This window comes from Myotis daubentonii, chromosome 1 (assembly GCF_963259705.1).
Source record: "Myotis daubentonii chromosome 1, mMyoDau2.1, whole genome shotgun sequence".
NCBI classification, from domain to species: Eukaryota; Metazoa; Chordata; class Mammalia; order Chiroptera; family Vespertilionidae; genus Myotis; species Myotis daubentonii.
Genome location: NC_081840.1, coordinates 3,173,305 through 3,198,782, shown reverse-complemented (window position 1 = coordinate 3,198,782; position 25,478 = coordinate 3,173,305). Strand labels below are relative to the sequence as shown.

At 42.0% G+C, this 25,478-nt stretch overlaps 1 protein-coding gene across 4 annotated transcripts in view; it reads left to right on the top strand.

The window, feature by feature from the left end:
* The window catches only part of ATG2B (autophagy related 2B), a 75,853-nt gene that overhangs the window by 38,205 nt on the left and 12,170 nt on the right, over positions 1-25,478 (top strand). For all 4 annotated transcript variants that reach the window (XM_059686036.1, XM_059686038.1, XM_059686040.1 and 1 more), the window contains 16 exons: positions 5,028-5,185; positions 5,575-5,747; positions 6,179-6,329; positions 7,979-8,178; positions 8,339-8,419; positions 10,278-10,384; positions 10,566-10,658; positions 11,726-11,796; positions 12,165-12,241; positions 12,515-12,685; positions 14,345-14,486; positions 16,758-16,960; positions 17,956-18,182; positions 19,142-19,250; positions 20,290-20,484; positions 21,538-21,639. In XM_059686036.1, coding sequence (XP_059542019.1) covers positions 5,028-5,185; positions 5,575-5,747; positions 6,179-6,329; positions 7,979-8,178; positions 8,339-8,419; positions 10,278-10,384; positions 10,566-10,658; positions 11,726-11,796; positions 12,165-12,241; positions 12,515-12,685; positions 14,345-14,486; positions 16,758-16,960; positions 17,956-18,182; positions 19,142-19,250; positions 20,290-20,484; positions 21,538-21,639 — 2,260 coding nt within the window. The remainder of the gene's footprint in view (positions 1-5,027; positions 5,186-5,574; positions 5,748-6,178; positions 6,330-7,978; positions 8,179-8,338; positions 8,420-10,277; positions 10,385-10,565; positions 10,659-11,725; positions 11,797-12,164; positions 12,242-12,514; positions 12,686-14,344; positions 14,487-16,757; positions 16,961-17,955; positions 18,183-19,141; positions 19,251-20,289; positions 20,485-21,537; positions 21,640-25,478) is intronic.

The following is a 25,478-nucleotide window of genomic DNA, read 5'->3' as shown; positions in this document are numbered from 1 at the left end:
GGAGTGAAAAAAAAAGTTTCAAAACAATTTGAGTGCAGAGTCCTTCCAGGTTTTAAGAGTTTTTCCACCTCAGTCTGTATACTCAAAAGTCATCAGTTAGCACAACATTTAAACTATCCTTACAATAATAAATCCAGCTGGGTTGAGCAAACTTGAGGCCAAACACCACTGACCTGTGGTGAAGAGACAAAACATAGGGCTCAACTGGTGGGAGGAGCTCTCAGCTGCACTAGAGAGTGGTCTGTCCCAGCAGCCGGCAGTCAGCATGTGGGACATCCGTCATCATGTCAGAGAACTTGCTTAAACCAGGGAGCTCGAGAGGACCTGTCCATCTGGGAGCGGGTTCAATGAGGGTTGCTTAGGAGAGTTCTCTTCTCTTTTACTTTGCCCACTTGGCCTCTCAGGCCCTAGAGTTAGGTCAACACCAAGTGCCCCTCCCCCCTGTGGATCATGTAAGTCACACGTGGAAGTTCCTTGGGTGTGAATTATTTGCCCCTTATTTGGCTTTGTATATATTTATAAATTTAAAAATAAATATTATTTTTTAAAATGTTAAACATTCTTAAACTTGCAGAAAAGTTGCAAGTATAGGAAAAAACTTTTCCCTGAACCATTTGAGGGTAAATTGCTGCCCTAATGCCCCTTCAACTTTGACACTTGAGTGTATATTTCCCACATACAAGGACATCTTCATAACCACAGTTCACCAACCAAAACGAGGACATATATAGTATACATTGCTAACATCTAGTCCTCAGATCCCATTCAAGATTTGCCAGGGTCTCCATAATGTACACACACACCCTCACACACATATGTGTATATATGTCTATGTATAGATAACATATATAATATTTAAAAACATTTCTCTGAACAGGAGTTATAACCAGCTTTATTTTTACTTCATATATTTAAAATACTGGTTTGTTCATTTAGTGCAGTGATGGCGAACCTTTTGAGCTCTGCGTGTCAGCATTTTGAAAAACCCTAACTTAACTCTGGTGCCATGTCACATATAGAAATTTTTTGATATTCGCAACCATAGTAAAACAAAGACTTATATTTTTGATATTTATTTTATATATTTAAATGCCATTTAACAAAGAAAAATCAACCAAAAAAATGAGTTCGCGTGTCACCTCTGACCCGCCTGTCATAGGTTCGCCATCACTGATTTAGTGCCTTGGTCAACTAGCTCTTTTTAAAAAGATAGTGTCAGTCTGCGGTACATGAGAATTTTTTCTGTGCTAATAGCCCTTTAGAATAGAATATAAAAGAGTCTAGCTGGGTTTATTAAGTATTTATTGAGCTTCTGTTATATCTCAGGCGCATAGCCACAGGATCATGGTGAAGTATCCTTAACTATCTCATATTTTCTTCCTTGTTATTAAAAACACCACCAAAATATAAATAAGAAAAACAGTAAAATCTCATGAAGTTTTATTTACATACTGTGAACACCAGGTTTTATTTTAAGTAATAGTTTCTCTTTATGACGGTAAGAGAATAGTTGTAGGGAATAAGGAAAGGAAGACCATTTCCTGAGAAAATTCACTTCATTATTTATACATATAGGAGTTTAGATAAGATTGGATTTAAACTCTTTTGTTTTAATAAATATGCCCAAGAAGCCATGAGCCAGATGGACACCACACAGTTGTGGGGCAGTTTCAGTGTGTCTGAGCCATAGTTCTGCCTTCTGTCCCGTGTCTTCCGCCTAGAGATGTTCCAGAAGGGGTCCTTGTGGGTGGGGACTCCAGTCCCGGTGAGCCACAGCGCTTAGTCCTGCTTTATACTCTCTAGGGCTTCAGAAGCTCGGGAATCGGCCCGGGACGTTCCTAGACAAGTGGCTTCTCACAGGAAGGGGCAGGGCTACCTCATCACGTGGCACCTTGCTTGGAATTCACACTAGGCTTTACGATGAGTCTGCCTCTGGCAGTCCCTCCCTGTGAGTCACACACTGGTCCCTTCATCAGCACTGCCTGCTCTGTGAGAGCCACTGTGCTGGGCATGGATGAAGATGACCAAGACACAGGCCTCTCCGAGGGCTACTGCCAGGAAACAAGAAAGTACAGTAACATGTTCTAGGGGCTGCGTTTGAATCGTGTGTGTGAAGGAGATGCTACAGGTCCAAATCTAACAAAAGGCCTCTTAGAGGACACTGTGAAGCAGCGGTTCTCAACCTTCTGGCCCTTTAAATACAGTTCCTCATGTTGTGACCCAACCATAAAATTATTTTCGTTGCTACTTCATCACTGTAATGTTGCTACTGTGATGAATCGTCATGTAAATATCTGATATGCAGGATGGTCTTAGGCGACCCCTGTGAAAGGGTCGTTCGACTGCCAAAAGGGTCGCGACCCACAGGTTGAGAACCGCTGCTGTGAAGCCTTTGTTTGCATGAAGACACATAGACATGGGTGATGAGGGGAGGGTAAGGGCAGAAAGACATGTGAGTAGTGACAGATATTTCTTTAAAGGTAGGGTCTTGTAGTAGCCTAGCTTGACATCGGTCACCCCATTAGTCACCAGTATTGACTTGGTTAGCCTGCTAGTTAGAAAGATTTCCTTTCCCTGTTCCCTGTTCCGCATGCATTCTTTATCTCACCTGATTTCCCAATGAATCTGCTTTCTGGCAGGTCACTTAGCCTTTATGAGGCAGGTTCTTCAAGTGTAGAGTGAGAGTAAGGAGTCTCCCTTGGCTGCCCACAGGGTTGGTGGGAGGGTCAGGTGAGGCAATGCATGATCTGTTAAAGTTCACAGAGTGCTCTCGTGTATGAACAGTCTTCTTTCTGTTCTCGTTTTTTCTCAAAAAAATTTTAACTACTTTCTTTAAAGTGCATTTAGATGTATGTAATTTAATGCATGTAACACAGGTAAAAGTAGGCCGGCACCTAATTAGGTATCTAATGGTACAAATTATAGCCATGTCTGTTATTTCTCCAGTTTAGGAACATAATTGATATTTAAGTAAAAACTTTTGTAAGATCTAATTTCTGTTTCAGCAGTTAGAAAATTCTTTTTTTTTTTTAAATTAAATCTTTATTGTTCAGATTATTACATTTGTTCCTCTTTTTCCCCCCCCCCATAACTCCCCTCCTCCCAGTTCCCGCCCCACCCTCCGCCCTCACTCCCCACCCACTGTCCTCATCCATAGGTGCACGATTTTTGTCCAGTCTCTTCCCACATCTCCCACACCCCTTTCCCCCCCAAGAATAGTCAGTCCATTCCCTTTCTATGTCCCTGATTCTATTATAATCAACAGTTCATTCTGTTCATCAGATTATTTATTCACTTGATTCTTAGATTCACTTGTTGATAGATGCATATTTGTTGTTCATAATTTGTATCTTTACCTTTTTCTTCCTCTTCCTCTTCTTAAAGGATACCTTTCAGCATTTCATATAATCCTGGTTTGGTGGTGATGAACTCCTTTAGCTTTTCCTTATCTGTGAAGCTCTTTATCTGACCTTCAATTCTGAATGATAGCTTTGCTGGATAAAGTAATCTTGGTTGTAGGTTCTTGGTATTCATCACTTTGAATATTTCTTGCCACTCCCTTCTGGCCTGCAAAGTTTCTGTTGAGAAATCAGCTGACAGTCGTATGGGTATTCCCTTGTAGGTAACTGAGTTTCTTTCTCTTGCTGTTTTTAAGATTCTCTCTTTATCTTTTGCTCTTGGCATTTTAATTATGATGTGTCTTGGTGTGGTCCTCTTTGGATTCCTTTTGTTTGGGGTTCTCCGCGCTTCTTGGACCTGTAAGTCCATTTCTTTCACCAGGTGGGGGAAGTTTTCTGTCATTATTTCTTCAAATAGGTTTTCAATATCTTGCTCTCTCTCATCTTCTGGCACCCCTATAATTCTGATGTTGGTACGCTTGAAGCTGTCCCAGAGGCTCCTTACACTATCCTCGCATTTTTGGATTCTTTTTTCATTTTGCTTTTCCGGTTGGATGTTTTTTGCTTCCTCGCATTTCAAATCATTGACTTGATTCTTGCGCTCCTCTGGTCTGCTGTCGGGTGTCTGTATAATATTCGTTATTTCAGTCCGTGTATGCTTAATTTCTAGTTGGTTCCCCAATATAAGATCGAGGGTCTTATTAGTTTTCATGTAGATCTCATTAAGTTTATCGGCAGCTTCTAAACAGTTCTTGAGAGACCTTAAAAGTGTGGTTCTGAACTCTATATCTTCCTTTGACAATTTTGTCCTGTTTCTTTGTCTCCGCATTTTGTTATGCTTCCTTGGTGCACCCCCCTAGTGGTCTTTGTTCGGAGTCTTATAGTTAAATCTTGATTGTTGTAGCTAATTCCAGGGAGGGTTTGACCTCCAGGCCAAGTGGCTATGAGAATCAGCTGTGTCAGCAGTGAGAGAACTTCTGTCCTCTAGGGAGGTGCTAATCTAGCCTTTGCCTGAGGCTATCCGGCAAATGCCTCTGTGCAGGGCTTGGGCGGGGCGGGTCGCACAGGATCAACAGGGTGGGCCGGAGAGAGCAGTTATGGCGGCTCTCAGTCCTGTCCCCAGGGGCTCTGCCTCTCTGAGTCCCAGCACCCGCTGCAAAGCTCGGAGAGAAAGCTGCACTCGCTCTGACCGAAGCCAGACAGTCCCGCTTCTCCCGTTTGAGTCTGGGTCCCTAAAGACTCGCCCGGATCTGGAGCTCAGAGTCTGCGACTCCCTCCCGATTGAAAACAACAACCGCGCCCTCCGCCGCCAGCCCGCTCCGCGCACTCCGCACCTCAGAATTTGACTTCAGCACTGCGCCTCCTCTGAGTGTCCGTGTGCGTTTCTCTTTCCTCCTAGTTGTAGGACTTCCACTCAGCCAGCGTTCCTGTGGTTCTGGGTGATGTCCCTTCCGTTTTTTGGTTTCACTTTTGAAGTAGTTGTTCAAAGCAGCAAACTCTGGCGTTAACCTATGCCGCCATCTTGGTTCTCCAGAAAATTCTTATTCATGCGATCTGTTAACGGCTGCTCTTTAGTTGCCTTTAGCTGAACTAGGAATTATGTACTTATTTTCAGCTTTGTCTTTGTAGGGTCTTCAATGACTTGCTGCTGTGGGAACCAACAGCTCCTTCACCAGTGGAGACTTTTGAAAATATTTCGTATGGTATTGGGCTGTCAGTAGCCAGTCAACTGATCAATACCTTCAACAAGGACAGTTTTAGTCCATTTAGATCTACCGTTCACTATGGTAATATGTCTTACATTTGTTTGGATGTCACTGCCTAGTTTAGCAATAAAGTAGTAGCGTTTTCAGTTGATGGATTAAAAAATGTTTCTTTGATGATGTTTTTCATTTATATTTTATAATATCTTAGTAATTTATATTTCCCCACTTCTCTCTGCATATTGAGAATGTTGTTATTAATTAATGATAATATCTTTATAGTGATAGTATATGCATTGTCTGAAGTTCAGTGGTAAAGTGAAAAAACACAGCATGGACATTTTTATTGTCAGACCAGATTCTGAGTAAAAGGGAACAGGTTGTAAAATAAATTTTCTGATGATAATGTTCAGGTTGCTAGTTTTTTAAAGAAGCTGTCAGAACCATGTGATTGTGACCCTTATTTCTCACAGATGAGGAAAGTGGATCAGAGGAGGAGACTTTGCAGTATTTTTCTACTCTTGATCCCAACTATCGTTCCCGTAGGAAAAAAAAGCTCGACTCTCAGAATAAGAACTCGCAGAGTTTTCTCTCCGTTCTTCTGAATATTAATCACGGATTAATGTCGGTGTTTACAGACGTAAAGGTAAAGATTTACAAATATCAAGTGTTCCTTCAAGTGCACCTTATTTAAGTCTGCCACGATAACACATCCGGTAATTGAGGGAGCTGGGAGTAGTTTCAGCCACTGAAGAAGCCCGCTTTCTGAGGCAGGTCACGATGACAGCAACTATGGAAAGCTGCCTTTCGTGCAGCTCAGAAGGCAAACGTTATCTACACCTTCTTGTGGGAAACATGCTTGTTCTGCTCCCGAGATGATAACTAGCCATTTGTCCATTGGAAGGAGGCGGAGTCCAGGGGCTCTTTGACAGAAGAGGCCCCATGTACTTGTTCAGTGTTTCACATCACCATGTCAGGTGGCTTAAGAGTCAGGCCACTTGGCTGCAACCTGAGAGATTCTCTCCCAGGGCTTCTGCATTAAATAATGACATCTGTGTTTTCCCATCTTTTTATTAGCAAGAGAATGGAGATCTTTTGGAAAACAAGCATGGTGAATTCTGGTTAGAGTTCAGTAGTGGCACGTTATTTTGTGTGACAAAATATGAAGGTTTCGATGACAAGCACTACATCTGCCTTCATTCCAGCACCTTCAGTCTGTACCACAAAGGTAGGACAAATGTTAATATGTGTGTGTTTCATTTCTGTTTAGACATCTTCAAATTTTGTTTAATAATGAAAATCTATTGAGAACACAACTCTGATATTAGAAATGATTTCTGTGGGGTGTTCTGATTCCACTGGCAAAGTTATACTTATTGTGAATTAGAAGTTGACTGTTCTTTTTTGCAATATGATATAATTCACATATCATATGCAATTCACCCATTGAAAGTATAAATTTCAGTAGTTTTTAATATTTCAAAGAGTTGTATAACCATGATCACAATAAACTTTAGAACATTTTCCTTACCCCCAAAGGAAACTGAACTCTTTAACTAGAACCCCCCCAAAAGCCTCCCATCTCCCCGCACTGAGCAACCACTACTCTACTTTGTCTCTATGGGTCTATTCCTGATGTATTTCTGATGTTATCTATGGACCAATCATACAATATATGATTAGCATGTACTGTGACTGGTATTATGTTTTCAACGTTTATCGAGGTATATCAGTATTGCATTCATTTTATTGCCAAATGATATTCCATTTTGTGGATGTACCATATCTTATTATCTATTTTTGATCAGTTGATGGGATTTTTCTTAAATATATTTTATTGACTTTTTACAGAGAGGAAGGGAGAGGGATAGAGAGTTAGAAACATCGATGGGAGAGAAACATCGACCAGCTGCCTCCTGCACACCTCCCCCTGGGGATGTGCCTGCAACCAGGGTACATGCCCTTGACCGGAATCGAACCTGGGACCTTTCAGTCCGCAGGCCGACGCTCTATCCACTGAGCCAAATGGGTTAGGGCAGTTGATGGGATTTTGCATTCTTTATTCTCAAGCAGTATTTCCTTTTGGTAACAGACACAGAATTTACCATTCTTTGAGCACATTTCCTGTGTTCCCTTGTAAATAGACATGAGATACTTATACATTTTTTAAAATATATATATTTTTATTGATTTCAAAGAGGAAGGGAGAGGGAGAGAGATATAGAAACATCAACGATGAGAGAGAATCATTGATCAGTTGCCTCCTGCATGCCCCCTACTGGGGATTGAGCCCACAACCCAGGCATATGCCCTTGACCGGAATCTAACCCAGGCCCCTTCAGTCTGCAGGCCAACGCTCTATTCACTGAGCCAAACCAGCTAGGGCACTTGTACATTCTTAACGTTTACCAGATTTTTCCCATTTAAATTTAATTATCCTAGCGTTTTAAAGCTTAATTTTTTTGAAGTTGGGTACTATCAGGCATATGAACATTAGTATAGACCAGGGGTGGGCAAACTTTGTGACTCGAGGGTCACAATGGGTTCTTAAACTGGACCGGAGGGCCGGAACAAAAGCATGGATGGAGTGTTTGTGTGAACGAATATAAATTCAAAGTAAACATCATTACATAAAAGGGTATGGTCTTTTTTTTTCCTTTTAGTTTTATTCATTTCAAACGGGCCGGATCCCGCGTAGTTTGCCCACGGCTGGTATAGAGGGATGGGTCATTAATGCCAACTCGGTTCTTGCTCATTTTGCCACCAGAATCATGTTGTATTCAGTGGAAGTACATGGCTTTTGTTTTCAGTTACAGAAGTCCATGAGCTAATTTCAAGTAATCATTTTGTTATGTTTTCACTTCCCTTTGGATGTAGGCATAGTGGATGGAGTGGTTCTTCCTACAGAAGTGCGGCTGCCCAGTGCCACACGCCCACACTGGCTGGAACCTACCATTTATTGCTCTGAAGAAAATGGCCTCAGCAGAGCTTCTTCAGAGGGTGTTGGAGGAGACGCGTTGAATATGCTCTCTGCTGCTGTTAAAATACTGTCTGATAAATCAGAGTCCAATACAAAGGTCCGCATTTTATACTTTTATACCAAATACTTGCCATTGGTTTGATCACTCGCTAAAGTGATTGCATAAAAGGCAACACATTTATTTTGTTGGGAAGACTTCAATTTTTGAACTAGAGGGTGTGTAGGTGGTAAGTGTAACTCTCTGTGCTGCTGTTTAGGAATTTCTCATTGCTGTGGGACTGAAAGGAGCCACTCTCCAGCACAGAGTACTCCCTTCCGGGCTGAGCTGGCACGAGCAGGTAAGAAGCTGTGTGTATGAGGCAGTCTTTTTTATTTTATACTAGGGGCCCGGTGCACGAAATTCGTGCACTGGGTGTGGGGAGTGGGGGGGAGTGTCCCTCAGCCCACCCTGCCCCCTCTCACATACTGGGAGCCCTCAGGCATTGACCCCCATCACCCTCCAATCGCAGGATCGGCCCCTTGCCCAGGCCTGACGCCTCTGGCCTAGGCGTCCGGCCCGGGCAGCGGGGACCTGCAGTGGCAGTGGGGGGCCTCCGCGATCGTGTGGGCTCCGCCCCTGCCCCTGCAGGACGCCTCTGGCTGAGGCGTCCGGCCCGGGCAGCGGGGACCCACAGCTGCAGCAGCCCCGCGATCGTGGGCTTCGCTTTAGGCCCAGGCAAGGGACCCCTAGCTCCTGGGACTGCCAGCTTCGACCGTGCCCAGCTCCCATCGCTGGCTCCACCCCTACTTCCTGCTATCACTGGCCAGGGCGGAAAAGGCACCTGATTCTCCGATCATGGCTGGGGGGCAGGGCAAAGGCGGCCCCAGGGCCGCCTTTGCCCTGCCCCCCAGCTCTTAGCTCCCCCCTGGGTTTCCGATCACTGTCAGTGGCAGGGGGCTTCTTCCTGCTTTCCCTTTCGCCTCCCTACATTGTGCCTACATATGCAAATTAACCGCCATCTTGTTGGCAGTTAACTGCCAATCTTAGTTGGCAGTTAATTTGCATATAGCCCTGATTAGCCAATGAAAAGGGTAGCTCGTACACCAATTACCATTTTTCTCTTTTATTAGTGTTGATTGGCATATGCGTACCGAAAATTTCACAAACCACAAATGTTCAGCTCAGTGAATTATCACGAAGCAAACACTTAGGTTGGGAAAGAGAACATTGTCAGCACTCCAGAATGTGATTGATCTTTTACCTCAGAGTTTGGTCCCTAAACATTTCAAACAGAGTTATCCTTTATGCCATTAAAGGGAAGGGATCCTGCATCCCAGGACCTGTAGAGCACCTGGCACATGGAGCAATAAAGGATGTGTTGATTTGCACGTATAACCATGTGTCCTTTAAGTGCCATTATTTTAGAATTATTCTCTAAGTCAATAACATGGCTTGAGGCATTTATAAGAATTTCTGTAATTAATTTCCAGTTTAATAATTGTATATGCTTAATGAAATATAGTTGATTATTTTTTCACAGGAAACTTTGGGTGAGAAGTTAACTCTATGTGAGGATAAAAAATAGTGTACTGATTCTTGTTCATTTTTTTTTAGAAAGGGGAACTTTTTTGTGTGCTGGGAAAATGATAAATTATTTAAAACTTGAATGTTTTTTAGAAGACTTTTTTAATAAAAGCATATAGGAAATAAGATAGTCTACCTATCTATGTATAGAAACATGAGGAGATATTATTTAGAATATGTATATCTATATCTGTTTATCTACATCTGTAAAGTCGGGGTAGAGAAATGGTTAGTATGAGCACCGAACTGGCTATAAGGGAGAGATTTAGCCTCACCTCCTTGTTTTCTTAGATTAGAAATATTTGAGAAAAGATGTTAGTGAGAAGGACTGGTTTTCAGATTCAGCTGTAAATGAAGGTATAAGTTAAGGATAAAGAACTTCTCGTAGCAATGGATTATTTAGAAAACCAGATGGGACAGTTTTAAGCAGTGTTTAGGAAAACAAAATTTTTTTCAAGACCTCTTCCAAACAAAATAATGTGAAAGCAATTTATACATACTTTATCAGTTTCATAAGATGATTTTCCTAAGATTTCTGTAGCATTGCTGTTGTTGGATGGGCCTTTTTATTTCAAATCTAGTTTTGAATTTTTTTCTTCTAAAGCAGGGAATTTTGTATTTTTGTGATACAGATTTTATACTTCCTGAACATTGCTGATGAGCCTGTCCTGGGATATAACCCTCCGACTTCGCTTACAGCGTTTCATGTTCATCTCTGGAGCTGTGCGCTTGATTATAGGTTAGTTCATAAATGGGGCAAAATAAAATTGTACTTAAAATATGTACTAAGTTTGGGGGAAAATGCATAATTCAGTAGAATTAAGTTTCAAAATGCTCTTTTTTTCCCCTCAAAATGCTCTTTAAGAGGAGTTTCTGTTGTCGCAGCAGACTGAGGTTCTGAAATTTCTTTTTGGTGGTAGGCCTCTTCACTTGCCAATCCGATCTCTTCTTACTGTTGAAACATTCAGCATTTCAAGTAGTGTTGCCTTGGATAAATCGTCTTCTACGCTCAGGTACCTGTGTGAACTTCTTTGTACACTAAATGCAGCTGTTCAAAACATCCTGACTGTTTTATCTAAACCCTTTGATTAGATTCTCAATTTTTTGTTAAAATCAGCATTGTTTTACTAATAGTCATGTCCCTTCCCCCCGTTTTCAGTTTTTTCTCAGATGATTCGTCCCACCTTTCCTTTTCTTTCTTTTTTGTTAATCCTCACCCAAGGATATTTTCCCACTGATTTTTAGAGAGAATGGGAGAGAGAGGGAAAGACAGAGAGAAATATTTTTTTTTAAAATATATTTTTATTGATTTTTTACAGAGAGGAAGGGAGAGAGATAGAGAGTCAGAAACATCGATGAGAGAGAAACATCGATCAGCCGCCTCCCGCACATCCCCCACCAGGGACGTGCCCGCAACCCAGGTACATGCCCTTGACCGGAATCGAACCTGGGACCCTTCAGTCCGCAGGCCAATGCTCCATCCACTGAGCCAAACCGGTTTCGGCCAGAGAGAAATATTGTGTGAGAGAAGCACATTGATTGATTGTCTCCTGCACAAGCCCTGGTAGGGCCTAAGCTGGGGAGAAGCCTACAACCAAAGTTTTGTGCCCTTGACCAGAATCGAACCCAGGACCCTTTGGTCCACAGGCCAACGCTCTATCCACTGAGCCAAACTGGCTAGGTAGGGCTTGTCCCACCTTTTCTATTCACTACTCTATTTCATTTTTAGGGAGGAAATAATTCTCGAGATTGTTAGTTTAATTTTTAAAGTAGATATGTAAACTTCCCATAATACCTGGTATACTTCATTTTCATAATTTAAAACTTGTGAATTTGGACATCTATTAAAAAAATTCAGAATTAATTTGAGCAGATGATTTAATCCCATTCTTTACACCATTTAAATATTTCTGGCACCGAGTTTTTAAAAAATGTGACATGACATTTATAAGTTAGAAGCTGCATGTGACTTTGATAATATTTATGTCAGAAAGAACGATACAACTAACATATATAGTGATCAAGTGCGTATATTTAAGGTTAGTGTTTTAGATATTGACTTTATCTTTTTTCCCCTCAGAATAATCTTGGATGAAGCTGCTTTACATCTGTCTGACAAGTGTAACACTGTCACTGTAAATCTGAATAGAGGTAACAGTGAAAAAGCAAAATCTGGAATAGAGGAATGCTTTTTTATTTTTATTCTTTGTGTGTGATGTTTTTAAAGCATTTAACTTTGGAAAAATGCCAGTGAACTAAGGATTTTATTAAATATCAGTTTGAAGTTGTAATGTCCTTAAGTGCATCAAATTATATATACTCTAATATAAGACAAGTTTTGTTTCTAACTAAAATAAGTTATAGGATTTTTGTAGGATGAACTATATTTCTGTTACATTAGAAATATTTTTAGCACTGCCTGCCATGAATTGTAGAGATGCTAGTTTTATTAGGTGTTGGGTAAGCATTTTTAAAAAGCTATACTCAAACATGTTGTGAATTCTTTTTTAAAACTTTAGATTATGTTCGTGTGATGGATATGGGGCTTTTAGAATTAACCATAACTGCAGTGAAGTCTGATTCTGATGGAGAGAAAGTAAGTTATTAAAATAATTGGAAGTTTTAGTTGTCTTTTTTTTATAGGAGGGACTGAAAGAGCATTGACTTTGTTGTAGAATTATTTTTTCACTTACCCTAATTTTGGTAAAAAATAGATAGAATATTTTAAAATGAAGACTGAGTTATAAGTACACATTTCCTTTGATAAGACAAATTGTTATATTTTATTTAATGTAAAACTATACAAAAAAGGAAAATTTGGCCTCTTGTTTGGAAAACATTTCATCCTTTTTTCCTGTGCTGTGTCCAGACTGATTCACGCTTTGAGTTACACTGTTCCAGCGATGTTGTCCATATCAGGACGTGCTCAGACTCCTGTGCTGCTTTAATGAATCTCATTCAGTACATTGCAAGCTATGGCGACTTACATGCAGCCAACAAGGCGGAGGTGAAGGCAGGAGCCCCTCAAAGAAAGACCACGGTACAGTCGGCAACGCCATTTGTTAGAACGAACTCCCTCTGCCCCATTCCAGCCTCACGAATGACATGTTTACATCAGCAAGGCCTTCACGACAGGCCTAAGGCAGAAAAGAAAGGGAAAGTCATCTATCTATTCGCTACCTTCAGAGGATGGGGCTTCCATGGACTTTTTTGGAAAATTGATATTGTTTGTTTCAGAACATTATTAATCTTCTCAACCAACATGACACTTTTTTTTTAACTTGTTATTTTCATCTGTCTTGGGGAGCGAAAGAAAACGTGTCATGTAAGAGCTTATTCTGTGCAAGCATGTCAGAGTGCTATGAGAAAAGAGATGATTACCAGGAGACTTGCAGCACTCATATAATATCATCTCCCGTGTTTGTTATACTAGAAACTGGGTGGCAGTGTAGATACTTTCTCGGGTGATTTCATTTAACCCAGTGCGATACAGAGGTTCGAGATTATTATCTGTGTTACAGGTGAATACACAAGACCCAGAGAATTGAGGTGATTTGCCATAATTAGTAGCAGAAACAGCCATACAGCTAAGCTCTGTTGGTTCAATGTGCCACCTCATTGCCCTCTTTTATGTCCAGATTGAACAGTGTCCATTTGCCTGGCCTTCTTTATTTCCAATGTGTTTTCACACCTCTTCTGTGAACAGAGTCCTCAGCGCCCTTAGGTTAGGAGCCTCTGGAAGGGCTGGCTGGCTGGCATTCCTTCCTTCAGGACCATCTCACACTTCTTCATGTTACACCGCCGCTGTGATTCCTTCCTGCTGCGCTGTTCTTACTGCTAATAAGTGACTTACAGCACTCCCTCTGCTGTTGACTCTCTTCATGGAAACATTCTCCAGTTCATGAAAAGTTATTTTAAATTGTCCCTTTCAAATTGGATCTTTTCATTTTATTATTATCTCTTACTTTTTTATTGAATTTATTGGGGTGACATTAGTTAATAACATTACATAGGTTTCAGGTGTACAATTCTATAATACATCATCTGTATATTGTATTGTGTGTTCATCACCCCAAGTCAAATCTCCTTCATCACCATTTATCTCTCCTTTACCCTACTCTCCCCCCTCCCTCCCACGCTCCTTTCCTCTGATAATTGCCATAGGATCTTTCCGTTTTAGAGTCTTGCTCACATTTCAAAGCATGGTGTGGATTTAGTGAATCCACAGCTCATGGCCCGAAATGGTTAAGTATCAGGACTGGAATTGAACCCATGAAGCACCATTTGGGAGATTTCCCTCTTGTGTAAGCCCCACTGCCCTGATGTATCTATTCACTCTAGGAAGTGAGCTGTGAGCCACAACTGTCTTGGCAGCCCAGATCAGACTACAGAGCGAGATCCCCTCGCCCCCGCTTCATGGCACTTTCCCCCTTCTCTCTCTCTCCTGTGTTGCCTGTTCACAATCCCAGTTCCCTGGGCTGGTTTTGAGGTGATGCCGAGTAGTTGTTTGGGGGGGCGGGGGGGTGATGATACTAAAAACTTAAAATGGAGCCACTTCTGGGCAGCATGTTGAAAAGTTAATTTGTCTCTGTTGCTGGTGTTTTTGTAAAATGTAGTGTATTTCTGGGACAAAAGAATGTTAAATAGTTTGCTTTTTAGAGCAGTTTCAGTTATTTTTAATTAGTTTCTTTGACTGTAGGTAGATTTCGGTGGTCGGTCGTCCTCACGAGGCCCAGTACTTCCTGAAGCAGATCAACAGATTTTACGAGATTTGATGAGCGATGCTATGGAGGAGATTGAAGTGCACCAGGCCAGTTCCTCCGTGAAACCACAGTCTAATGGTAAGGCCGACGGGGCTTTCCCCTGGAAGCCCTGGTGGTGTCATCGAGGCTTACATTGTTTGTGTTCCTACAAATTCTTCAACAAGGAACGCATTAAAGACAAAACAAGTCTGAGTTCTGGTGGATGTTTATTAGTCAGTCAGCTTTGTTTATTGAGTGTCTAGTAGATAAATAACACCGACGAGGATGCTGTGGGGGATGCAGATCAAGTGGAGGCAGAGCCGTGCTTCCTGGAAGCTTATAGGTTAGTGAAGCAAACTGGCACTAAACCGGGCAGAGTGGTTCAGAAATGATAACATGGGAAGAAACACCTCAGAGGGTGTTACACACTGTAAATGTTCGGAACGGGCTGGAATCAGTGCATCAGACTTCAGTGAAAGTGCGATGAGTTGGCTTTCAAACTGTGGATAGGACTTAGGTATGTCAAAGGGAGAGAGAAGGTATCTTGGCAAGATCATTAACATCAGGAGACACGGACAAAGACAGGGGGAGCCCCGCTTACCTAGCAGCTCAGGTTATTATGTAGCAAATGTCCCCTCTTATTGAAAAGAATCCTATATAATAAAACCCTAATATGCAAATTGACCAAACGGTGGAACAACCAGTCACTATGATGCACACTGACCACCAGGGGCCAGACCAGCCGTGGGCAAACTACGGCCCGTGGGCTGGATCCGGCCCGTTTGAAATGAATAAAACTAAAAAAAAAAAAAAAAACCGTACCCTTTTATGTAATGATGTTTACTTTGAATTGATATTAGTTCACACAAACACTCCATCCATGCTTTTGTTCCGGCCCTCCGGTCCAGTTTAAGAACCCATTGTGGCCCTCGAGTCAAAAAGTTTGCCCACCCCTGGGCCAGACACTCAATGCAGGAGCTGCCCCCTGGTGGTCAGTGCACTCCCACAAGGAGTGCGCCACTCAGCCAGAAGCTGGGCATGGCTGGCAAGTGCAGTGGCGGTGGCAGCAGCCTCTCTTGCCTCTGCAGCAGTGCTAAGGACCCCTTGGGGGGATGTCTGCCTGCCAGCTTAGGCCCGCTCCCTGTGGCAGGCAGACAACCCTCGAGGGGTGCCGGACTGAGAGAGGCCGCAGGCCCGGCTGAGGGACCCTCCCCCCCCCCCCCAGTGCACAAATATTGTGCACCAGGCCTCTAGTTAAACAGTAAAGTTTGATAGGCAAGGAGGAGGAACCAGATGGGAAGTATCTAAACATTTTGAAGCATGTCTCCGAAAAATATTTTTTTTTCTGATTGGATGAATTTAACTATTTCTATATGTTGTGAACTCTTAATTGTTAAAAATTACTTCGATGTTTTTAGACTTTAGTATTAAATGTTGCTTTCATTCTAAATTAGAACTAAGGAGGCAAATGGGAGCCCTCAGCTTCCTAGCACCACATCATTTCTAATAAACGTTAGCAGTTGACCTTATGTAGAAATGGATATTTAATGACTGAGCAGCTTCAATATACAAGGTTCTGTACTAGGCACTCAAGGAGGTGTAAGTTCAAGATGCTGCCATAGAAGAATTTAAAGTCTAGTCTGTGAGTCTCTAGGAGCTAAATGTCCCTTTAGCCATCTTAGTGTTCTCAGTCCATAGTAAATTATTGATTTGAATAACTGAATAGAGAAAGACTTGTTGAATCTAATATGAAATGAATCGTATAAAAATGTATGTTTACGTAGAGATTTTGGTGCAAATGCACTCTTTAGTGAACTTCATACCAAGAGCTACCTGAGAACAGGTATCCTGTGTGGGTATCCAGCACCCCAAGAAGCGTCTTTTTGTGGCTCGGAGTCACTTGGAGGCCTGCCTGACTGCTGTTTCCCACTCCTCCATGAGCAGAGAGTACCTGTAGTTTTAGGTGACATTGCTGGGTACATTTGCTTCCCTGCTCTTGAATATTGTCGAATGGGTTTCTTGCAGAGCTCTACCCACAGGACAGGATTGTCAATATGAGATTCTGGCTAAAACCAAACTCCATTCATCACTAACCGCTGCTGCTGAATTCCTGAGCTCCTCCAGCACAGATAGCTAGGAGGAGACTGCACTTCATGAGCCCATCATTTACTCTTTTCTTAGGGAGTTTCAAACTTATTCTTAGTCTTTTTGTCAGCAGCCAGAGGGGAATTATAGAAAAAAGTGAGATTTTGCAGGTGAAAGCATTCAAATACTGCGTCTCTGGCACATGGTTAAAATGCTTATTTTTGTTTTGTTGTTGTTGATGTTTCAGCATGTGCCAAAACTGAATGCTGTCATCTTTCTGCCTAGGTGTTTTGGATGAAAAATGTCACATTCAGGAGCCATGTTGTTCAGACCTCTTCCTGTTTCCAGATGAGAGTGGGAATGTGTCCCAGGAGCCTGGCCCCACTTATGCCTCCTTCACCCCCCACTTGATTAGTGACGCAGTGCCAGGGGTGTCCACTGAAAATGATGACTTTTGCATTCTCTTTGCACCAAGGGCAACTGTTCAGGTAATAAATTGATAGCATAATTGAGGCTTTAAGATAGCGCTAAAAATCAAATTGATCAGAGACCCCAAAAGATTAAGATTTTAACTTTTTATTGTTCGGAATTTGTTTTGTAATTTACTATTGATGCTATGTAAATGTTATGCTTTACTGTTTCTGTGACACATCTCTCAAGGACTCAGAGAAGAATGCTCTATATTTGCAAAATCTCCTTCATAGTTAATTGAACTACAGATGTCATGTGTAGGAAGGCTAGGGAGTTTCATGACAGAAAGGGGTGCTGCACAGAGTTGCTAGTCCAACACCCGGGAGACGTCAGATGTGCTTTGTGTGAAGGCTGGTGGTTGGTTGATATAATTTTCATGTTAGAGTCTTGCTCACATTTAAAAAGCATGGACTGCTTTTACTGAATCCACAGTTCACTAACCAGAATGGTTAAGCATTGGTGCTAGAATTGAACCCCATTCAAAATGCATCACTATGTAGTGCATATATGTTTTAAACTGCCTAGTACTAACTTAGTAGGTGAGTGTATTTATTTGACTAAGTTCTGGGGAATTAAAAATAAAGTGAAAGCAATCAAATTCATGATAATCTCATTATGAAGAACATGATAATTTGGTCAGGATGTCGAAGTAGGTCAGATTTGGAATGCAGTATTGACTTTGAATTAAAGAACTACACACACACACACACACACACACACACACACACACACACACACATATCTGCCTCTTTATTGCCAGTCACATAGTAAAAGCCAAATTATAGCTTATAAAAAATCCTTATGGAGTACTTTGCATAGAACAGAGAGTCTACTTTTTGGCTAATAATGCAGAATATCTTCTGTGATGATTAATGTCAGGACTATTATTCTGTTTTATGTATTAAAATCACTAGAAAGGATGCAGATCAGTACATTTCCTTTGAGACAGGCAGCATAATCAGTGGTTTTTACTCAGCTAAGACAGTATGTGTTACCCGTTTCTTTATTTCAGGAGAAGGAAGAAGAGCCAGTTGTAAAAATAATGGCTGAAGATGCAATTGTGATAAGAGATAATTACTTCAGTCTGCCCGTTAAGAAGACAGATGCGAGCAGAGCCCCCTTGCACTTCCCCGTTCCCGTTGTCCGGTATGTTGTTAAAGAAGTCTCTCTTGTTTGGCATCTTTATGGAGGAAAGGATTTTGGAACAGCCCCTCCTACTTCTCCAGCTAAAAGTTACATGTAAGTTAAATTCATTTCTACGTAAGTTTGTTTGGCAGGATTATCATTTGAAGAATTATTAATAAAGTAGTATTAAAAATCTGCAATTTGTATTACTCTGTAAATGGTAGTGCTAGAGTTTTTCATTTTGTAAACTTATGTGCAGTGTTTGTATTTTTACTAAAATGTGGTGACTTAAGTGCTCTCCAGCGAGCAACATTTTTTGGGCACCTACCATGTGCCAGAACCTGTGTTAGGGGCACATTCACTAAAATGAGTGTGACCCGACCCTGCCCTGGGTTTGAAATGGAGAGAGAGTTGTGTGAGCAACTGAGGGCAGTGAAGTGTGTGCACCGGGAGGTAGGGACCATGCACGCCCCAGAATCTCCAGCACCCAGCTCGGCACGCAGTGGCGTCGGTGCTCCCGAAGTCCTTGTTAAACAGGTGCATCACTTAGTTGAGCTAGAGAACTGCATAGAGGACCAGGTGGCTGGCAGGCATGCTCATGGGGCGGGGGGGGGGGGGGAGGCGTCAGGAGGCGGTAACCTTGGCACAACAGTGTAGTGACTGTATTTAAAAATAATTTTTAAACACTTGTGAATTTACTATAATTCTTTGTCTATTCATTGGGATTTCTAGGACTGGTACTCTAACTGTCAGGGGTTTCTGAAGTGACCAGGAACTTATAAGGAAGTCTCATTTCCAAGTCTGTCCTGTGATGTGAACGCCAGCATCACAGTTAGGTTTTCCTGTTTAGCTAGCAGGCGATTGCCGTCAGGGCAGTACAGTAAAGTGCATGTTCACAGTGTCTCCAAAGTATAAAAGCTGTGCTGCTGATTTATAGTTGTACAGTGTGTGGCAGTGTTATCTTACTGACAGCTGTGTATCTTACTCTCTTTCAGCTTGTTATTTTTCTGTGGTTATTCATTACCTTTCTTTGAATATTCCTGTAACAAAAGGTTTTTCTTTTTCAATTATAGTAGTCCCCACAGTTCACCTTCTCACACGCCCACAAGACATGGACGTAATATGGTATGTGGGGGCAAAGGAAGAAACCATGACTTTTTAATGGAAATACAGTTAAGCAAGGTAAGCTGGCATTTTGAAGGGAAAGTTCCACGGGAGTGGGAGCATTAGCGAGGGCTCAGTGCACCCCGTCCCCCCATGTGCAAGCCTTAGAACCCCCGTTTGGGCTTATTAAAACAGGCTGCTGGGCCCCAAAGTTTCTGATTTGGTAGAGCTGAGGTAGGGCCCTTGAATAGATATTTTTAATGAGTTCTCAGGGGATTCTGATCCTGCTTTCCCAGGACCACACTGGGAGCCATGCCTGCAGTCTCTATCTGGGGATGCCTGCCTTGGGTAGCACACGTCAGGTCCTCTGTGGACGTCTAGACCCACACAGTGGGGCCAAGCCCCCAGTGACTTCATATGCATTTAATTTTGCCAGCTTGTTTGGGATTTTACTGAGGGTCATATATTAGGGTGCTTAATGTGGAGATAGAATGATGCCAATTCCATGTGTTTAATTATATCCTTGCCCACTTTGGAACTTGAACCTGCTGTCATTGATTCCTTTGCAGGCAAGTTCATGAGTACAAGAGGGTAATTGTATGTCTTATTCCTCTTGAGAGTTTGGCTTGGGAAGGATGGGGATTTTGCCAAGGTCTCATAAGAAATGTCAAGTCAAGCCCTAGCCGGTGTGGCTCAGTGGCTAGAGCGTCGGCCTGCGGACTCAAGGGTCCCAGGCTCGATTCTGGTTAAGGGCATGTACCTTGGTTGCGGGCACATACCCAGTGTGGAGTGTGCAGAAGGCAGCTGATCGATGTTTCTCTCTCATCGATGTTTCTGACTCTCTATCCCTCTCCCTTCCTTTCTGTAAAAAAGTCAATAAAATATATATTTAAAAAAGAAAAAAGAAATGTCAAGTCAAGCTTATCCTTGTGTATAGGGAACATACAGATCGGTACTTAAGTGAGCAAATAAATGAAGGAACAGTACACTCCATGAAAGTGGAATTGAAAGCTGAGAATTCAAAGAATGAGATGAGTGATATTTTGCATTGCAAAGAGAAAATCTAATTTAAATAAAATGTCAAGATGGCCCTGTGTTCCTTCTCCTGTCTGTGAAGGTGAAGTTTCAGCATGAGGTCTACCCACCGTGCAAGCCGGAGTGCGACCCCAGCCTCTTAGAGCACCCAGTCTCCCGGCAGGTGTTCCTCGTGCAGGACCTTGAGATTCGAGACCGGCTGGCCACGTCACAGATGAACAAGTTCTTGTACCTGTATTGCAGCAAGGAAATGCCTCGCAAAGCTCATTCCAACATGGTAAGATTGGAAACTTGATATTTTTGTTATCTGAAGTTTAGAAAAGTGTTTTTATTATATACTAGAGGCCCGATGCATGATATTTGTGCAGGGTGGGGGGGCCCTCAGGCCGGCCTGCGCCCTCTCACAATCCAGGACCCCTCGGGGGATGTTCGACCCCTTGCTCCTAACTGCCCGCCTGCTCCCTCCTAACCGCTCGCCTGCTTGCTCCTTACTGCCTGCCTGCTCGTTTCTTACCACTTGGCTCACCGCTCCTTAGCGCTGCCGTGGAAGCAGGGGAGGCTCCTGCCATCGCCTCTGTGCTCACCAGCCATGAGCCCAGCTTCTTGCTGGGCAGCGCTCTCACTGTGGGAGCGCACTGACCACCAGGGGGCAGCTCCTGCATTGAGCATCTGCCCTCTGGTGATCAGTGCGCATCATAGTGACCGGTCATTCTGGTCATTCCACCATAACTGTCCTGGGCTTTTATTTTATAGATAACTGCAGAAGATTTAGATTGGGGAAAATTACCAGGTATCTTTACCCAATTTAATATGAAAACCCCTTTTAAATATGCTGCTTAAAGTTTTATGGTTTAAAAATTATTTTGCTTGTCACTTCTAGGGTCCATTCTCTAAATTCGTCAACATGATGATAGCTGAGGGAAACCGGAAGTCCATAGCAATCTGTACAGAGTAATTAGGATTGCTAGAAGGGTTCAGATTTCTAACACTTTAAAAAGCGTAGTGGAGCAGAAATGATTAGTGAGGACTCCTGGGTGAAAGCGTCATGGAGCTGGCCCTGGAGTATGGACTGGGCTTAGCGCCGGGGCCTGTAGCCTCCTGAGACTGCACAGCAGCACCATGTGCTTTTTTCTCTCTAAAAAGCATCCATATCTTTCATCAGATTCTTGAGGGAGTGTGTGACCCAGAAAAGTTTGATTCAGGCTTTAAGGAAAGAGGGTAAATAGTTCCACTTTCTGATCTGGGAATATAATTCTTATCCTTTGTTTTTTTTAAAATGAGAGCAATGTCTTAATATCATTGGGGATATTCTCTCCCTTTTATCTTGTAGTTGACAGTGAAAGCATTACACGTGCGCCCAGAGTCGGGCAGGTCACCTCAGGAGTGCTGCTTAAGAGTGTCACTGATGCCACTTCGCCTCAATATCGACCAGGTAGGCACACTCATAACTCATGGAACTACGGTGAAATACACATCCCACATTCGGAATGAGAGACTTAAGAATCAAATGCTTACTATTTAACCTTTATGAAAATTGGATAATTAACACAGACTTCTGCTGGTAAAGAACAGGGCAGGTTTATTAGGCTTTTGGAATCTGAACTGTTGGTGTATAATCGTTCTAGATGTTATCCCCAGTCTCCACCTCAGGGTCTGCATGAAATAGCCCTTGAACCTGCTTCTCATTCTAATTCTTACGGACACACTTCTCATTCAGATGTCCAGGTGTTTTCAGAGTCTTCAAGGAAGGCCTGAGATATGATTGAAAGATATAAAGGACTGAGTCTTACTCGCAGCACCTGGAAGACAGTTCCTCTGCCGTGGGTAAAATGACAAAGTAGTAAATTGGCACCTGAACAGGTCACAGACGATAGAGATTCATGGAAAGACATAAATCCTGTTTCCCATATTCCAACAAGCATCCCATCAAGTTATTCTAGGTTTTGCTTCGGGACGAATTGCTGTTAAAAACATAGCTGGTGCCTCTTCTGCAGACTTTATTCAAGGTATACGACAATATGATACTTTGTAGCGGTGCAGTGTAGTGGTGAAGAGCATAGGGCTGGAGTCAGACCTGGGTTTAAAGCTGAGCTCTCCTTTACTTGTTGTGTGGCATTGGCTAAGTTACTTAACTTATTCAAGCCTCAGTTTCTTCATTAATAAAATTAAAGTAATACATATAGCATCATTTTTTAAACAAAGAGGATTAAATGAGACTAGTGTATATAAAATGCTTCACTTGGTGCCTGGCACAGAAAGTTAAAGATCATATAACGACTGAAGAAAATAAATGGGGCTTTAAAAAGAATCTGCCTCTAAAATAACAAACCCTCCTTTTATTTTATTTTTTTACTGTGTGTGTGTATGTGTGTTTTATTCAGAGAGACAGGGAGAGGGAGAGATAGAAACATCAATGATGAGAGAGAATCATTGATCAGCTGCCTCCTGCACACCACACACTGGGGATTGAACCCACAATCTGGGCATGTACCCTTGACCGGAATTGAACCCAGGACCCTTCAGTCCACAGGTCGACAATCTATCCACTTAGCCAAACCCTCCTTTTATACCTTATATTGGGGTGAGCTCAGGTTTGAATGTAGAGTATGTGTGGGATGGTAGCATTATTTGTTCACTTAATATTGACTGAGTAATGTTGATTTTTTTATTTAAATAAGTAATGTACTTAGGAATAAGCTTAAATAATATTTATATTATAAACAAAATATAGACATATCTTAGAGAATATGTGAAACAGATGTTTAGCACAACTTTTCATTAATACTTGTAGCTTCCGAGCTGGGTCAGACTTACCAAGGAGAACTTTAGATTTATGCTTTCTCATTATGAGAATAATACCTCTTGGTACCCATATTTTAATTTAACTTATCCATACATTGTCCTAGTAGGAATATGATGAAGTATTTATGGTGAATCTCATCTGTGGAAATCACATGTGAGCACAGATTTGAGCAAGGTACATCTTTATGGCACGACTTCACCAGACTTAGCAAGCCCAATTTTCTTTAATAGACTTTTCTCTTTAATGAGCTTCATTTCTTCTTTAGAACTGTAATGCATTATGATTTTAAAGTGGGAAAATGTTAATCTTAGAGAAGACAGTCAGGGAAATAAATGATGTGACTAAGCTGAGGAGGAATGGGGAATAATTCCCCCACTCTGAAGCCTGGGAAACAAAGCCGTGCTACAGATATCTCAGCCTCAGGGGGTGTGTTATTGATTAAAAACCTTCCGGGTTTGCAGCTTCTAAGATTGATAAACCGTATTTTGAGATAGCAAATGGTCATCTGAATAGAAAACCAAATATTTGTGTTCTTCATTTTTCCTTTTGAAAGCAAATCAGTTGATGAATGATAATGCTTTGAGTAATGTTTTTCTTACCAAGCATATCTCTCTTTTATTTGTCTTCACTGACTCATAGATAGTAAGTATGAAAGCAACACATTGTTTTCTCATGTTTTTAAAAAGCTGCATCGCTGCCCTAGCCAGTTTGGCTCAGAGGATAGAGTGTCGGCCTGCGGACTGAAGGGTCCCAGGTTCGATTCTGGTCAAGGGCACATGCCCAGGTTGCAGGCTTGATCCCCAGTGTAGGGCATGCAGGAGGCAACTGATCAAAATGATTCTCTCTCATCATTGATGTTTCTATCTCTCTCTCCCTCTCCCTTCCTCTCTGAAATCAATAAAAATATATTAACAAAATAAAAATAAAAAGCTGCATTGCTGATGGAGTTCCATGCAATTGCCTCTAAAGTTCCGTGTGCCCATGGGGTAGGCAGAAAACTAGGCAGATGGGGTGATCTCCATCTAGGGGGGTGAATAGATGATGAAGGTTATAGAACTAGGCAGTTTGAGGTCCAAAATATGAAGGGGCCAGATTTCCTGACTCTCCTAGTCTAGTATTCATTTTAGTATTGTACCACCTGGAAATCTGTGTAAGGAAGATATGCTAATTAATTCCAAGTCATTTGCTGAATGCCAGCCACGTCCCACGTTCTGTACCAAGATGCTGGGGGTACAAAGATGAATAAACATTTTATTCCCAAAGGTCTCTGTGTGGTGTGGCGACACCAACATAAACTATGACTTAACACCTATGGGGACTACAGGTGACAAAGGTGAGCTTAGGATGAGGTGCCCCACCAGCAGAGGGCTCCAAGGCCAGGTGTGTGTGTGTGGGGGGTGTGGTTGGACGAGTGAGAGGTGATCAGGAAAAGCTGTCTGGGGGAGGGGACATTTGCGTGGTCCTTAAGGAATGCAATGGAGTCAGCCACATTAAGATCTTTGTGAAAGCATGAGAGCCTAGTTCAGGATCTGAGAGGAGGTAAGGCCATTGGGGAAGGATCAGTAAATGCCCTGCTGAGGCTGGCGATGCTGGACATGTGGCAGGACCAGTTCGCGCGCACATTTGTGGTTTTTCAGCATCATTGCTTAATTGCCCGAGTACGACCTGAAAAGTAATTCTTTAACACTTTGTCATATTGCACTATTAATATCTTCTATCATACGACCTTAATGCTAGAAATAAATATTTTGTAGTTCAAGTGTAGCATACATAAAAAACCAAATTTTTAAGTTTAAAAAATTGATTGTATTGAAGTATAATTTGCATATAATAAATGCACAGAGCTTGACAAATATACAGTTGAGTAACTACGACACTAATTAAAATATAAAACATTTTCTGTGCCCTACAAAGTCCACTCATGTCCCTTTGTAGTCAGTCTCCGCCACTCCAAAGCAACCACTGACTTCATTTACCCCACCACAGATCAGCTACCTTTCCACAGCTTCATGTCAGTGGAATTGTATCTGGCTTCCTCTCCAACATTGTGTCCGTGAGAGTCATGTAGGCTGTGTGCTACCATGTAGCAGTCTGTTCATTTTTTTTTTAATTAAATCTTTATTGTTCAGATTATTACATTTGTTCCTCTTTTTTTTCCCCCCCATAACTCCCCTCCTCCCAGTTCCCGCCCCACCCTCCGCCCTCACTCCCCACCCACTGTCCTCATCCATAGGTGCACGATTTTTGTCCAGTCTCTTCCCACATCTCCCACACCCCTTTCCCCCCCAAGAATAGTCAGTCCATTCCCTTTCTATGTCCCTGATTCTATTATAATCAACAGTTCATTCTGTTCATCAGATTATTTATTCACTTGATTCTTAGATTCACTTGTTGATAGATGCATATTTGTTGTTCATAATTTGTATCTTTACCTTTTTCTTCCTCTTCCTCTTCTTAAAGGATACCTT